Source organism: Nannospalax galili, unplaced genomic scaffold, assembly GCF_000622305.1.
Source record: "Nannospalax galili isolate Female #2095 unplaced genomic scaffold, S.galili_v1.0 scaffold17, whole genome shotgun sequence".
NCBI lineage: Eukaryota > Metazoa > Chordata > Mammalia > Rodentia > Spalacidae > Nannospalax > Nannospalax galili.
In genome coordinates, this window is record NW_008342276.1 from 1,556,419 (window position 1) to 1,571,584 (window position 15,166).

At 39.3% G+C, this 15,166-nt stretch overlaps 1 protein-coding gene across 2 annotated transcripts in view; it reads right to left on the reverse strand.

Annotated features, from left to right (window-relative positions):
- Eif3h (eukaryotic translation initiation factor 3 subunit H) overlaps positions 1-15,166 on the reverse strand; it is a 98,867-nt gene that overhangs the window by 24,256 nt on the left and 59,445 nt on the right. For both annotated transcript variants that reach the window (XM_029565859.1, XM_008837959.3), the window contains exon 3: positions 413-580. In XM_029565859.1, the coding sequence (XP_029421719.1) occupies positions 413-580 (168 nt within the window). The remainder of the gene's footprint in view (positions 1-412; positions 581-15,166) is intronic.

Here is a 15,166-nt window from a genome sequence, read left to right on the forward strand (position 1 = left end):
AGAAAGAAAGAAAGAAAGAAAGAAAGAAAGAAAGAAAAAAAAAACTTGGCACACTGTGTTATGATTGGTCAGTCACGTACAGAGCCAGACACTCAAGTAATCGGGGTTTGTTAGACATCTGGTCCAGTTCCACCAGCCCCTTCAAGGAGGGAGGGGAGATGGAGGGATAGAAACGAAGCAGCTACTCCAGCATTCCAAAACGTACACATCAGGGCTCTGATAGCAAGAAAAATAAACAGAAAGAAGGAAACCCTGTCTAGACGTAGCTGCTGCTGAGGCTGCTACAGAAACAGTGTTGGTATTGACTTGAGAGGGTCTGCCAGGCTGCTCGAAGAGGCAAAAAGGCAGAAAGCAAAAATAGCAGTAATAATATTAAGGGAGGAAAAGAATAATAATGGAGCCTCCTACTAACCATAAATGAGAACAACAGATTCCTCAATGGCATGCTGGTAACTGAACTGGGAATCCAGAAGCGCCCGGGTGACAAATGAGCCATAGTACGTGGACTGGTACCAGCCCACATGGAGGTGATCAATGTTCACATGGCGAAGGCTGCGCATCATTTCCATCTGATACTGGACTAAATAAAGACAAAGAAGAGAATAAAACAAATTTAATGAGACCCCAACATTAAAAATAAGTCAAATTTTGTAAAAACTTTCTACATAACTCTTCATTAGCAATAAGGAACAGTTTCCAAATTTAGAATCATTCAGTTCACATAAAAAAAGAACATAATTCAGTTTTCAAATCACCTCCAAATCACCTCACATAATTGAGGCTTTCCCATTTTTGTTAACGAAAGCACATTTTCTGTGAAAGATATCAGAAACACAGTATCAATGCCTTGTTCTAAACAAGGAATTATTAAGTTCAATTTATATTCCTCTTTTCTAAAACTAAAACAGTAAATGTTTAAGGGAGAAAAAGCATGCATTTACTAAACTGATTGGTGGTGTTAAGTTTCACCTAGATTAACAGTGGAACTAGTTATCAATCTCTCCTTCAATGCAATTTTTGAACTAAGAAGTTAAAACCATTAAGAAACTAAGGGGGAAATGGCTACCACATTACTTATATACGAACAGGATACAGTTATATAGCTGATTTAGCATGTAAGAATTCATTTTTGCCTTCATCTAGTGCCCCCTGCTGCATATAACATATTTTTAAAAGAGAATTCTTTTCTTCTCTGTGCATTCATTTGTGTTAACAGATGCTATTTTTTTCATTAGACTAGCTGTATTTTAATTACTATGTATAGAATGAAAAGGTTTGATGACTTTTACTATTGTAAAAATTAATGACTATAATTTGTATTATTCATTAAAAGCAGTATGACTAGAAAGAGGTGCAAGTTGATAAAGTAATAAATGACATTTAAAAAGCAGTATAGCCTGACAACGCACAATAAATATATAATAAAGGGAAAAGTTTCACTGTCAACATGGCATCTAGCTACTTCTAGAGGATGAATGGCTGCACAGAGCAGCGCTGCTTAACCCTGAACCCAAAGACTCCATTTTCAAAACTTAACTGGGCTTTAGCAAAAGTAAAGCTTTATGTTTGCCATTCCTTTGGTTATAGCACTATGGTTTCACAAAGCAAGCAAGACTCAGATCACAATACTTTCCAATATTTGTTAGTAATCGGGAAAATTATCAATCTTATTCCAAGGAAGGTTGCACTTCCCATGTTAGAAGATGGCTGCCAACTTACCACCTACTAAAGAATAATCTAAAGAAAAGGAAACACCCAAACAAAGTATTTCTATCCGGAAGGATCCATTTTTCAACTTCGCTGCCAGGTTGCGAGAGGTGGATGCTGTCAAGATGTCTGCTAACGCAAACAGCTCTCTTCAAAGTGAGCTCAGTCACTCATAAAAGGGGACAGTATTAATACCAAGGTAGTCTGGCTGGCATAACTTCTTTTGTTGTTTATTTTTAAAGGGTATGGTGGAGAGGGTGACACTAATACACCAAACACTTTTACACCAAACCAATATTGTTGTGGATATATATATCAAAGCCTTCAACCTATGTTACATTCTAAACCATTAATAAACTAAGGGGGGACCAGTTACCACATTACTTATATATGAACAGGATACAGCTACAGCTGATTTAGCATGTAAGAATGCATTTTTGCCTTCATCTAGTGCCCCCACTACAACAGGGCTAGAGAGAGCACTTGCCTAGCAAAAGGCCCTCAGTTCAATTTTTAGTACCTAGGTAAAAAAAAAAATAATCTGTTTTACACACAATGATGGCCTGAAGGAGGCAGTATAAAATTAATCTTATACCAAATATTTTTTGTCTTAGTATCTTCTTTCAGGCATATAAGAGATCCTCCCCCCTCTAGATGGATAACAGATCTCCCTCAGCAGCCACATAAACTGAGAACCGTGAGATCAACAATTGCGTTGGTCTGTAGCAATGATGCTCTTAAGTCAACGGAAAAATCACTGACTTGCCTAATTTTCATATCACATTTTACTTTTAAAGCACCGATATTAGCTCTCTGCCTTCTCAGTACTGGAAGCAGCTCTGTCTTGGCTCCTCATCCCTGAAAATGTATGCTCCAACTTCATCCCTACCTGCTCCTTAATCAGGAGCACTTCTCAGCCCGAGTCAGCCACTCTCCATAGTGGTGCTGAACCAACCAGAGACACTGGCAGCTAACAGCCTCAGCAGCTTGGCAGTGCCATGTCTCCTGACTTCACTTGTCCCCTGGAAGAGCCATTTCAAAGGGCATCAACACAGCAGCCAAGTTCCTTGGGGTGGCTCTCTCGGGGGCTGGGATTGCACTGTGTTTGAGAGCCTCCTTGTCGGGTGTGCAGGAACCCATCTCTGAAGTGACAGCTCAGAGATTCTGGGCTTTGCTCTCTTGGAGGCAATGGGCTCTTCTGCCTAATGGTTGCCTTTCTCACCCTCTTTGCCACATGAAACAGCTGTCTCCACCTCCCAGAATTCTTTCTCTCATGCCTGCCCTGTATATTCCTTTTCCTGCACTCCCCCAGAAGACTGGAGAAAGTGGTTGGCTCAAGGTTTGACAGAGAGAAAACAAATACCGTATTTAATAATAAAAAAAGGTCCCAATATTATCAGTAAAAGGGAGATAAAACTAAATTTTCTATTTGTTTTAAAATGAAAGGGAAGAGATGAGAAACAGCTGACAGACAGTATAAGATTGTTTTAAAATCAAGTTTAAGAAAATACTTGCAAAACATCTGTTACTGTGTAATTGAGCTTTACAATATACGCAGAGGTTAATGTCTACCAACTTGGAACAGTAAATGAGGAAGATGGAAGTTCTCATGCCAGCTCTGACATTTCCCCTGTGGGGATCTTGCTGTCTCTGATGTTTAGTTTTCCCATTTCCAAAGACATCTGAGAACTCATCCGGTCAAATGCTAAGACTCCACATTGTTTGTTGGATATGCTACTTATAAACAATGACTTGTCTATTAGTTAAAGGAGGGCCTCCAGCATACATTATGACTTAAAATACTTTTTTGGTTTTTCAAAAATATATTCTGTGATCTTGTTAAGACTCCCCTCAAATAGCCTAGATAAAATGGATTTTTCAAAAGCATTTTCAAAATACCTGAGGTCAAAAGATTCCGAGACCAGTAGCAAATCTCCATGTTCCTTCTTACCCAGAGCCTTATCTATTCTGTAGCTCCTCCAATAGAACGCACGCAGATGAAGTTTTTCTATAAACTAAAGAAGAGTTAGAAACACAAGCCCTGAGGCCACTCTCTGTATAAATAAATCAGGCTCCAACAAACATTTACTGGTGACTAAGAAGTAGAGAGATTTAATTTGTTGTTATAGAGAGGAACAAAAGGAGCATGTCCACTTCCCTCTTCCACACATGGAAAATAGCATACATGATTTTAGAGGCTGGAGAGATGGCTCAGTGATTATAAGTGTTTCCACCTCTGAGGACTCGTGTTCCGTTCCCAGCACCCCACGTGACAGTTCAGAACTGTCTGTATGCAACTCCAGGTCTAGGAGGTTTGATGTCTCTTATGATATCCTTGGGTGTGAGACATGCATGTAGTATACATGAACTCATGAGAGCACACACACACATACACATAAAAATTAAAGGAAAAAATTTAAAAACTAAATAAAAGACAATGACATGGAAGATTTTGAATGGGTTGACACACTTGTAAGTCATAAAGGTTTTAAGATCATCTATCTTAAATTAATATAAAACTTAAAGGACTAAGAGCAAAGACAGGTAAATCAACAAAACTCCTTTTAAAAATCCACAAAGTAGGTCAGGTGTGGTGGTACATGCCTGTAATACCAGCACTTGGGAGCAGAGGCAAGAGGATCACAAGGAGCTGAAGGCCATCCTGACCTGGTAAGTTCCAGACCAGTCAGAGCTACAGAGTAAGCCCAAACTGTGAAAACAAACGAAACAGTGCACTAGAATTTCACTACTGTACAACAAAATCTATGCTGGGCCTATTCTACATAAGTATTGGGTCATAGTCTTGATTCAACTCATGGCCCCAATTTTAAGACTTCAAAAAAAGCCATACATGGTGCCTAGGACTTAGGAAGCTAGCAAGAGGGCCATCTCAAATTTCACACCAGCCTGGGCTACAAAGCGAGCCCCTACTCTTAAAAAAGAATGACAAATTAAACACAATTTTAAAAGAAAACTCTTTATAGACTGACCGTTTATGTGAAGGTGTTACACAGAGACAGAATAAAGATGAGTCTTGAAATATGAGGATGGCAAACTAAAGCTCTTCAGTGAAACTGGGGCACAAGGAACCCTAGGCCAAAACCCATACTGCCTGAAAAAGGTCACTTTAGTTCAAATTTTTAAAGTGACACTACTTCGACTGCATGCAAGCTAAGGACAAGGTACAACTCACAAGCAGCCATATAAACTGAGCATGTTAAGGTCTGTCCTCGCTGTAATGTTGACAGAGACAGACACCTGAGCTTTATCTCCCTTCACTCAGTCTTTCTTCCCAGCACCCAAATTTTCAGAAAGCACAAAGTAACCTCTGTAAAAGCTTCTTGCTAAAACGAAGGAGAAGGAAATAAACAGCAAACTGTCTCAGAAACTCTCTCAAGACTGGAGTCATACTCAATAACAGCAACTGAGTTGAGCTGACACACCAGTTGGCACCTGGCTATCCACTGAAGAGATGGGAACAAATTGTCAAGTGGTGACACACCCATGACAGGCATACTGCCCATGAGAACGGCCGTTCTGGATTCTGACTGAGTTAATGCACTGCTTTTGTGGCTGTGCTAGTCTGCCAGTAGCAGGTAGAGAAGGCAAGCATAGAACCAATCTAGCTGTAAGCCTCCAGTGAATGGAAGAGCCTCAGGACAAGTGGAAAAGACCATGCCAGAGCCCACAGCTCTGGCAAGCACAGTGCCACACCTCTGTAGGGAGTGGTTTACAACAGAAAGAAAGCCAAGACCGAAGAAACAAAAGGAGCAGAAAAAAAGCTAGCCCCGTGACCAAGAGCCAGAACTCCCCATTGCCAAATTAACACAGACCAGTGGAGAAACCCTATGGCAACTTCTCAAAGCTGGTCCAGGGTCAGACATCCTTCCATTTCTGTTGCTTCCCCACTTAATGGAAGCTAAGGCAGCAGTCAACCAATGATATTCACTTCTGGCTAAATGTTCCTGGGAATTTCCTAAAGAAGAATGGCAAAGGGAAAAATCCTTCTGGAGAGGAATTATCAGATTGTGTAATGAGAAGTTTAGGAAAGAACCTTTAAAGAATTCTTAGTTTAAAAAACAAACAAACACTTAGGCTGGAGAGGTGGCTCAGAGGTTAAGAGAACTAGGTACTCTTGCAGAGGACTGGGATTCAGTCTCCAGCACACAGCCATCGGTAACTCCAGTGTGAGGGATCTGACGCCCTCTTTTGGCATCTGCAGGCACCAGGAGCACACACTGTGCACATACATACATGCAGAACATTCATACATATAAAATAATAAATCTTTTAAAATAATAATAAAACTAAAAAGCAGGCCATTGAGACAGCTCAGTTAAATAAAGGCACCTGCTGCAAACCTGAGGATCTGAGTTTCATCCGTGGAACACACATGATAGAAGGAGGGAACTCCCAAAAAATTGTCCTCAAACCCACATGCGTACACGTGCACACCACTCACACTCGCTCACACTAAAATATAATTAAAAGATTTTTTTTTTAATATAAGCATCCTACCAACTGAGAAGAGGGAGCAAGTAAATCACAGGGACACAGTGGCAGCTACTAAGCCAACCTAAATTACTAGTGCAAAGCTACACTTAGATGCCTCAGGGTGGTGCCTACCATACAATGTGGAAGGATTAGGAAATAACTTTTACAAATCCCTTCAGTCTCTACAATTGTTGCTATGCCCCCCAAACAACAGAGAGCCTGGGTTAAACACTAGGTAACTATTGGAGGTTTGGCACCAGTACATTCAAATTCACTTTTTCCAGGTATCTTCTCTGTATAAAAAAGCAAATTTAAGTGCCCAGAGCTAAAACTGTCCTTAGGCAGACTGCCCAATCACTGTTCCTTTCAAAAATTCACTAAGTTTGTCTCGGCGGTCTTCTGTTTTATTTTGAGATTAGAAAACACTGACAATCACAAGCTAGTTTATACTAAACTGCTTTATCTGGAGTTACTCTGGCAATCATCTAAGTGAGAACCATGTGCTTTGGGCACTGGGGTGGGAAGGGCAAACAACCCAAACCAAGACATTTCATTTCAAAATAATCAACCAACTCCTTTCACCCCCAATCTCTCACTCTCATTTAAATATCACCTTTTATTTCATTTTTCAAATTTGTTACATTGTAGGTCAAGAAGTTGGTTCTCCCTTGACCACTGGGGTCCTGATGTTTGAACTCAAGTTGTCGGGCTTCACAAGCACCCAGACCTGCTAAGCCATCTTACCAGCTTCTATTTTGTTAATTTACATGAGCCCTTATGAAAGATAATTTTTTATGGCAAAACAGGAGCAAAGAATTGAAACAGTTGGATACGCTGGAATGAACTGAAAGCCATAAAACAATGCTGTAGCACACTTGAAATAAAAAAACTAGAGGTAGGGGGCTGAAGAGATGGCTCAGTGGTTAAGAGCACTGACTGCTCTTGCAATTCCCAGCACCCACATGGCAGCTAACAGCTGTCCATAACTCCAGTTCCAGGGAATCTGACACCTTCCTCTGATCTCCAAGGGCAGTGCACAACACGGGTGCACTTCAATACACGAAGAGAGTACACTCACACGCATAAAATACAAAACGATAAATAAAAATATTTTTTTAAAAAACTAGAGGCACATCCAGCAACTTAAAAGTCTTTTACAGATGTGTTATTAGGGAACTCTTAAAAGACAAGATAACCTAAACTTCAAAAGTTAACAATTAAAACCTACTACCTGCCGGGCGCACGCCTTTAATCCCAGCACTTGGGAGGCAGAGGCAGGCAGATCTTTGTGAGTTTGAGGCCAGCCTGGTCTACATAGTGAGTTCCAGGACAACTGGGGCTACAAGGAGACCCTGTCTCAAAAGACAAAAAAAAAAAAACAAAACAAAACTTATTGCCTTAATGCCAATATTATATAAAATAAATCTAAGCCAAAGATGCATTATAATGTGATTGTTTTAAAAGCACACAGAGATAGCCTTGATGTGAAAAGGGTGCAGCAAGGCATGAGAAAAGGAACCAGCCACACTGAGCATTTACTCATCAGACTTTCTAAATGGCCTGCACGTATTATCTAACTTTACTCCTCACAATTAATGAGTCAATCACAATTATTGAAATCCTTTTGGAAAAGCTGTATACCACAACTTTGACTTCAATTTGCCTTCAGACTGGCTCCAAAGCCTAGGCAGCCACTCAGAGAAATTCCAATCTGCCTGCTGGAGATGGTTAAATTTCCACTGAATTGATGACGTACAGCATAGATACAACAGAAACATGACAAAGTCCTAGGTTTTCAGGAGTCAGCATGGCTTGTGCAAGCTTCATCAGTGCGTTAGCCATAACTCAGCACCATCCGAACTGGAGTGATAAAACTACCACAAATACAGCACCACAAATATAAAATCAAACTCCTAAAGCCTTACATTTTGTATTATCATTTGAAGCTTGTGTCGGGCTGTTGTAATTAAACACTGGCTCACATCACGCAGAGAACAGACAAGCTCACGCTATACAGCAGAAAAACAAAACTCAACCAGGAGGTACAAAAGGCTCTACAAGCAAGCAAGCAAAGCCCAGCCCTGAAACAAACCAATGATTTCAACAAACATGACAACAGCATGGAATGTGTGTGCCTATCTGTTCTGGCACTGGAGCTGAAGCAGGACTTTGAAGAAAACAATTACAAGCCTCTTTCCCTGCAGCACTGTGGGACGCCAGAGAGTACTCATAGGCTGTGACTATTTAACAAGACAAACTTTATTCTGTGCTTTTTCATATCAAGACTTTCTGCCAAGCCGCACATACGTTCCAGGCAATGTTCAAAGCTAGTAGCAGATGTAGATTTAAGCAAACAGAATGTGCATTTGAAAAAAGAATTAAATACAGTCTACTTTGGGTGGAGAAAATTATGGAATACACAGATTTCTCAAGAGTTCCATATTTTCTTCACCGAGTCTGTACCATGTATTCGTCCCTTGTTTCAATTAGCACATCTGCTATTAATGCCACTCCTGTGACTGCTTATGAATTTTGGTAACAGTTCAATTTTTCATAATAAAGTATCCAATATAAATTCTACTTTACCTAGAAAATAATCTGTCCTATTTAAAAAGAAATGACAAAATACTGCCTTTGTCCTGGGTGGTTAAATTTATTCCTTACTGTTTATGAATCCTGACAAAATAATTTCTTTAGAATGTCAGACTGGGGACAAGGAACTAGGAATGGTGTGGGAGGGTAGTCATTCCATTTTATCTTTTAAAACTATCAAGAGTCATTGGCAATTATTGGAAATATTTTTTAAAGATTTTTAGCGTGTTCTAAGAACTCATCTATGAAATAAACTGAATTTCTCACAGAAAATAACTTACAACCTGTGACATATATTGTCTTCTTAACCTGATTGTGAACTACAGCCAAAAAATTCTATTTTGTTAAGGTTACAAAAATTTTAATTAATTTTAAAATTAATTGAGTTAATTGTATGTCATTTAATATTATTATATACAAAATAAAACATGACCAAGGACACAGACCCTCACTACATGAAAAATTGTCAGACAAACTTACTGACTACTGCTTCTTGTTGCTACAGTTAAAACATGATTTATGACAGATCAAATGAGAGCCTCTTGGTCTGGAAAAGAGTATTTGAAAAGGCTCTTCCATGAAGACAGACAACAAGCCTGTTGTCTTTAGTGATGGCTTTCTTTTCCATTAGTGTGGGCATAAAGCTGGGTGCTGAAAATATTCTGAAGGAGTGGGACGTTTACAACATGATTGTTGCTAACGTGCTCAAAAAGGTAATGATCATTAGAAAATTCTCCATATGTGTTCATATTCTGCCCCTATTTGCAAAGGATTTGATATAGCTTATATTCAATTATATGGAATCATCAGTAATGACAAGACTAAGGAAAGTCTGAATTAGAACAGAGAAGGCAGAAACTGGAGGTAAGGCAGCAACGTGAGCACTGAAAGTCAGGACACAGATACTTTGGGCTCTTGGCCTTCCAGTTCTCAAAACAACGAAAATATCATTAGTTAAATTGCCAAAAGGGAGAAAAAACAAAAATAGATCTCAAAGTAGGTAACCCTTTCCCTAGTTCTTAACTCCAACCCTTTCCCTAGTTCGTAGCTCAGGTGAGGCTTTGATGAAAACTATTGTAGTGTGGGTCATTTTAAGAAACAGAACCATTTACTTTTGTAATAAAAATGTTTGTCATTCATGTAAATATGGATTGATCAAATGTAAAACAAAGAAAATGAGCTAATGAGTACTTTTCAAAACACAGAAAAGGCTTTATACAGGGGAGTGGAGGGATGAATTTGAGGGGAAAAAACGGCTATTTCATTCTATATTGAACTCTCCATCAATTTTGATCTCCGGTTCTAAAACAAAAACAAAAACAGAATAGGATACATCAGTGCTCACTAAATACTCTAAAGAAAGCTAATAATGACTGAGGACTGCTTACAGTTCACACAGAAGCTTCGTGACAGGTGACTCACAGAATCACTGCTTGGTGTGAAGCCACATTACTAAGGACTGTCTGAGCTAGAGCCTGAAAGCTACCTGCATAGTTATCTCTTCAACCTGGCTGCTCAGGGAAGAGATGGCGGTGAGCACATCCATCTCTCAGGATCTTAATTTTCTCACCTGTAAAACAATACAGAGGATTTGATAGGGAAGAGATGGCGGTGAGCACATCCATCTCTCAGGATCTTAATTTTCTCACCTGTAAAACAATGGTTTCGACTTCCAAAAAATAAGATGATAGATAGCTATTTCAGACACTTACCTCCAGCCCAAATGGCCCTCTGCTGGAGAAGGATTTTCAGGGGAAACCCCATAAGCAGCACACATTATAAACGTGTACAATGAGTATCAATCCTGCCCTCCAAGTCCACTACTTCCAGTTTCTCGTTCAGTGAGGGAACACCACGAGCCATCAATCTGACCTCTCCTTTACTCAGCTTATACAGCCAAATACCTTTGGCGAATTCATTGTCTCTACAGCTAAAAACATTTAGAACATTTCTAAAAAATTTAATGACATGGGAAAATACCCATGAGGTAAAAAGAGAAACAATGCAAAATATAACTGCCAATTCCCAAAAACAACTTTGGTCACTCCTGTTTCCTAAAAAGAAACACTGTAAGAAATACTCTAAAACGGTAATGGCACTAGTTCCCCCAAGGAAAGAGAGCACAGATTTTTTGCTTCTTAACTAATATTTACTACTGCCCTCACCCTCAAAAGAATTGCCCATTACATAGGCTATTTAAATAACAGAGATGTAATGAACAGAATTTTCTATTGTTGGCCAACTTGTCACACTTCCATGGCCACCTAATAAATACCCTGGAAACTTGTATTGGATTACTTAGTACCTGAAGCCACTAATCTGATCTGAATAACATGTTTACCAAACCCCAAATTCTAAACTACCTTCTAAGTGTAAGCTATGATAAATTATTTTAATCTAGGTCTGTTTCAAGAAAGGGAACTGTGATGATCTGAATGTCCCCCACAGGTTTGTACGCTTGAACACTTGGTCCCCAGATGGTTTCGGGGGTGGGTGCTTTAGGAGGTGGCTGACAGAAGTGGGTAACTAGGGCCAGATCTCTGGGGTAGTTCTGATTCTCACTTCTGATTCCAGCCTGCATTCTGCTTCCGGGTCCTGCCCTATGTGCCAAGTTCCACCACACACTCCCACCAGCATGGAAATAATCCATCAGGCCTTCCCTGACATGACAGACTGAAACCTCCTCTGAAACCATTAACCAAAACAACCTGTCTTTCTTGTTACTGTGAGGTATTTTATCCTGGTGATGAGGAAAGTGACTAATATAGGTATCTGTTGCCTAAAGAGTTAAGAGGATGAGGTGGAATCACATATAGAGTGCAGTGAATGACCTCAGGAAGAGCGCAGGAGGTTGTCTCGATCACTCATTATTCTGAAGTGTTTAGAATGTTGAAGACATAGTGCTCACCTGGATTAAAAGGAACTACTTTTGGAAAAATGGGTTTAATCTGATGGCTAGGTGTTATATAAAATACCAGTTTATCATTTCCTGGGAGAAGGGGAAAAAAAAAATCAGGAAAATGGAAAAAGATTTTATGTGACTACAAAAAACAAAGTATGAATTCATAACATTCACCTCATAAAACTAAATCACATATATAAATGTGAATGTTACCAAAAAGAATCTACCACGAGGATTACAAAAGGAAAAAATACTTCTTAGGTACTAAAGCTATAAGCTAATTATATTCAGTACAATAAAGAACAGATTCAATAAAGAGAGAGACAAGGTACAGAAATTAGATTTCAAGGAGAGGTAATCTTGGGTGTTCTATTATTGCTGTGCATGTAACAATATAATTGCATCGTACTATATAAGTTTCTATCTCCTGATTCTATTTGTAAGTCTTCAAAAGAGAGGAAATAAGCCCCTCATTTCCAAAAGGTGACCAAAACAAAACCACTACTGAGTATCAAGCAGTGCCAGCATATGCAGAGGCCTGGGCAGAGGCTACTTGAAAACTCCACCCATTAGAACAAAGTAACTAATTCAATCAGATACAGCAAAGAGCTTTATAATGTATTATGAACAATAATATAATATATTGCTTAAGGGGTTGATGCATTACTGCAACCTTAACTGTACAAAGATAGATTCTTTCTATAACAAATACAAAGAGCTACAATTTTTGAGGAGTATCCTTAACTACAACCTAAAGATAGAGATCCAGCAAAAATGGAAAGTGACAGAATTACTTTTGAAGAGGTTAGGAAGAGCAAATACTTCCCTATGGTTCAGGTATTTCTAATCACACGCTCCATCCTCCCTTTTCTGTCTCCTGCCCTTCACCTGCACACTTTGTGTCTTCCAAACATTCTTTTAAGATAAGGAACACAGAATTCTATGCTGCAAAAAATGACCAAGCAGGAATATTTCAGGGCAGTTCATAATAAATCTGAAGGTAGAAACACATGGCTTACTTTTAACAGCACGGTTCATGTCCTCTTTGAGGACACAGGATCCAACCCAGGAATCCTTGCTCTGAGATTTCAGGGTAAATTCCCCCCAGAGCATATGCATATGACTTTTGTGAACAGAAGGCCAAAACTTTCACCAAATTCTCAAAGAGGTTCAAGATCCAAAAGAAACTAACAAGGACCGAGGTGCAGTGGAGGGCAAGACACATACTTTCAGGCCCTCGGGAACTCCTTCCTCTATAGGCATGCAGAGAGAGCCAGGTGGAGCCAAGGTATGAAGCACAGATCAGCATTGTGACCACCATCAGAGACACTTTCAGGAAGTGTATGAAAGACAGGCCAAAGATTCAAAGAAATACCAGCTGTCATAAAGACTCACCAGAACAGCACTCTTTCGTTCCTCCAAGAACAGGCAGTTAACAATGAGAAAGCTGGATGGAACCTTCACCCTGCTAGTCTGTGATCCAAACGAGTTTCCCCAGGGTAGATGGGGGAAAAACACCTGGTTCCACCCTGCAGCCCCAGCAAGGGCTATGCCCAGAGCTAGTAAACTAAGGCTGTGCAAAGGCCATGGTGGTGAACCTACAGAGGAATGCACATGCATAACTTTGGAGAGTTGTCTCTAGCAAAAATGTAACATTATTTTTTATTCTGCTGCTATGAATGTACCAAAGAAGCAGACCAAACTATACTCTCACACCAAAGTTCATTCTCAAAACCCCACTAATCTTGTAGAGTTTTTACAGACTTCTAAAAGTCACTGTCATCATCTGATGATCTGTCATGTAATCTGAAATTCATGAAGATACTTTTCTATGGAAGGCCACTTTCAGTACAGATAAATACAGTGTGCTAGGAAGCAAATGTTAGTGAAAGACAAGAAAATTACTGCCGAAATATATTGGAAGCTACAAAACAGACCAACTGACAGGCAAGTTCTTGTTAAATGTTCAAAAAAGGAATTTTGCTTCTATTAGTTATAATGACAGTAACAAACTGAGAAAAAAAAACTTCACAAATAAATAAGCATAACTAACTATTTAGGAAAGGATATTTTTCTTTTATTTCCCCTAACTTATTTCAGATTATCTGTTTTTCTAAAGAACTGCTCCTAATTGTAGTCCCCACAGTTATGCAGCACTTTACTCCAATGTGCCAAGGTGAAAACGTGCCAAACACAGGTCAACCAATACCTGCCTAAGGAGCTAAGGTCAATCAGAATACATGCAATGGTTCATAACATTTTCAATCCAGATTAGTACCAAGCATAAAAAAAGCCCATCTTTTTCTTTAAAAAAATATATATATATATCTTTTCCTATTTGGCCATTAATTGACTTACATGCATCCTCATTATATTGGGGAATCAGAAAGAATAAAAACCAAAAAATATGTAAAAGGATGAATGTATAGGTTCACATTTTCTATGTCAAGTATTTATTCTGAGCTCTAAAATGTGGCAGACTTTCCAGGTGCTGTGAAACATGGGGCAGTGAAACATGGTGGCATTTTAATGAAGAGAAGCCAACAGGACAGGTGAGATGGCAGCCAGCAAGATGGGTCTCCTCCTGAGTTCTCCAGGTCTTTAGAGCGAACAAACTATCTCTGTCAGGAGCAACCAGGACGTCAAGCTTAGGAGTCAAAGGCCTGACTAAAAAAAGCAAGACCCTCTGCAGCACAGAAGCACCCAAATGACTATGCCTTCCTTACAGTTTTTAAATCATCTAAATTTTAATTCATCTAATGAAAGCTTTATTTGGTTTAAATTTTTTCACATGGTAATGGTGAAAATAGTACAGAGTAAGATGGTAAATCATCATCTTTGCTGGGTGGAGCAAGGTGACAAGGTGATTTAAGAGTTACAGCAGGGACCAGATAAGTTCCTGTCATAAATAAATAGACTTCCCTTGGTTCCTTTGCTTAGTTTTGAAATTAGAATCAATTGTTGTTACTGTGGTAATACTACACAGAAATAAATGGAAAAGGCTAGTTTCACTAGCCCTAACTCCCACAAACGAAATGAAAATGAGGCTCACAAGAGTGGCAGTGGTTAGCAGAGTGAGCAGGAAGGAGCACGAATCTGTTTCTCAAGCCACAAAAGAGCTGCAAGAGGGCCAGGACCACCACCACACCAAGAAATCTCATCCACTTTATTGTATAATAAATTAAAATTAGCAAGGCTTAATAAAGTGGAAACACCTTACTAAAGGCATTGTAGGTCGGGAAAAGCCCATGCTACCTTATTTGAAGGAATGGGAGTGGGGTGAGCTTTACAGGCATTAACTGTGAAAGAAACACTGGGCAAAGCACAACCCCTTCTCTCACACGAAGACAGGTAGTGCTTCTCACAAGCAATGTGACAAGGGAGGTCACACACTCTCCTGTAGCACATTTTTCATTCAGCACATTGTAAAATGAATACTCAGATCAAAAATTTTAATTTATTATTTTCACT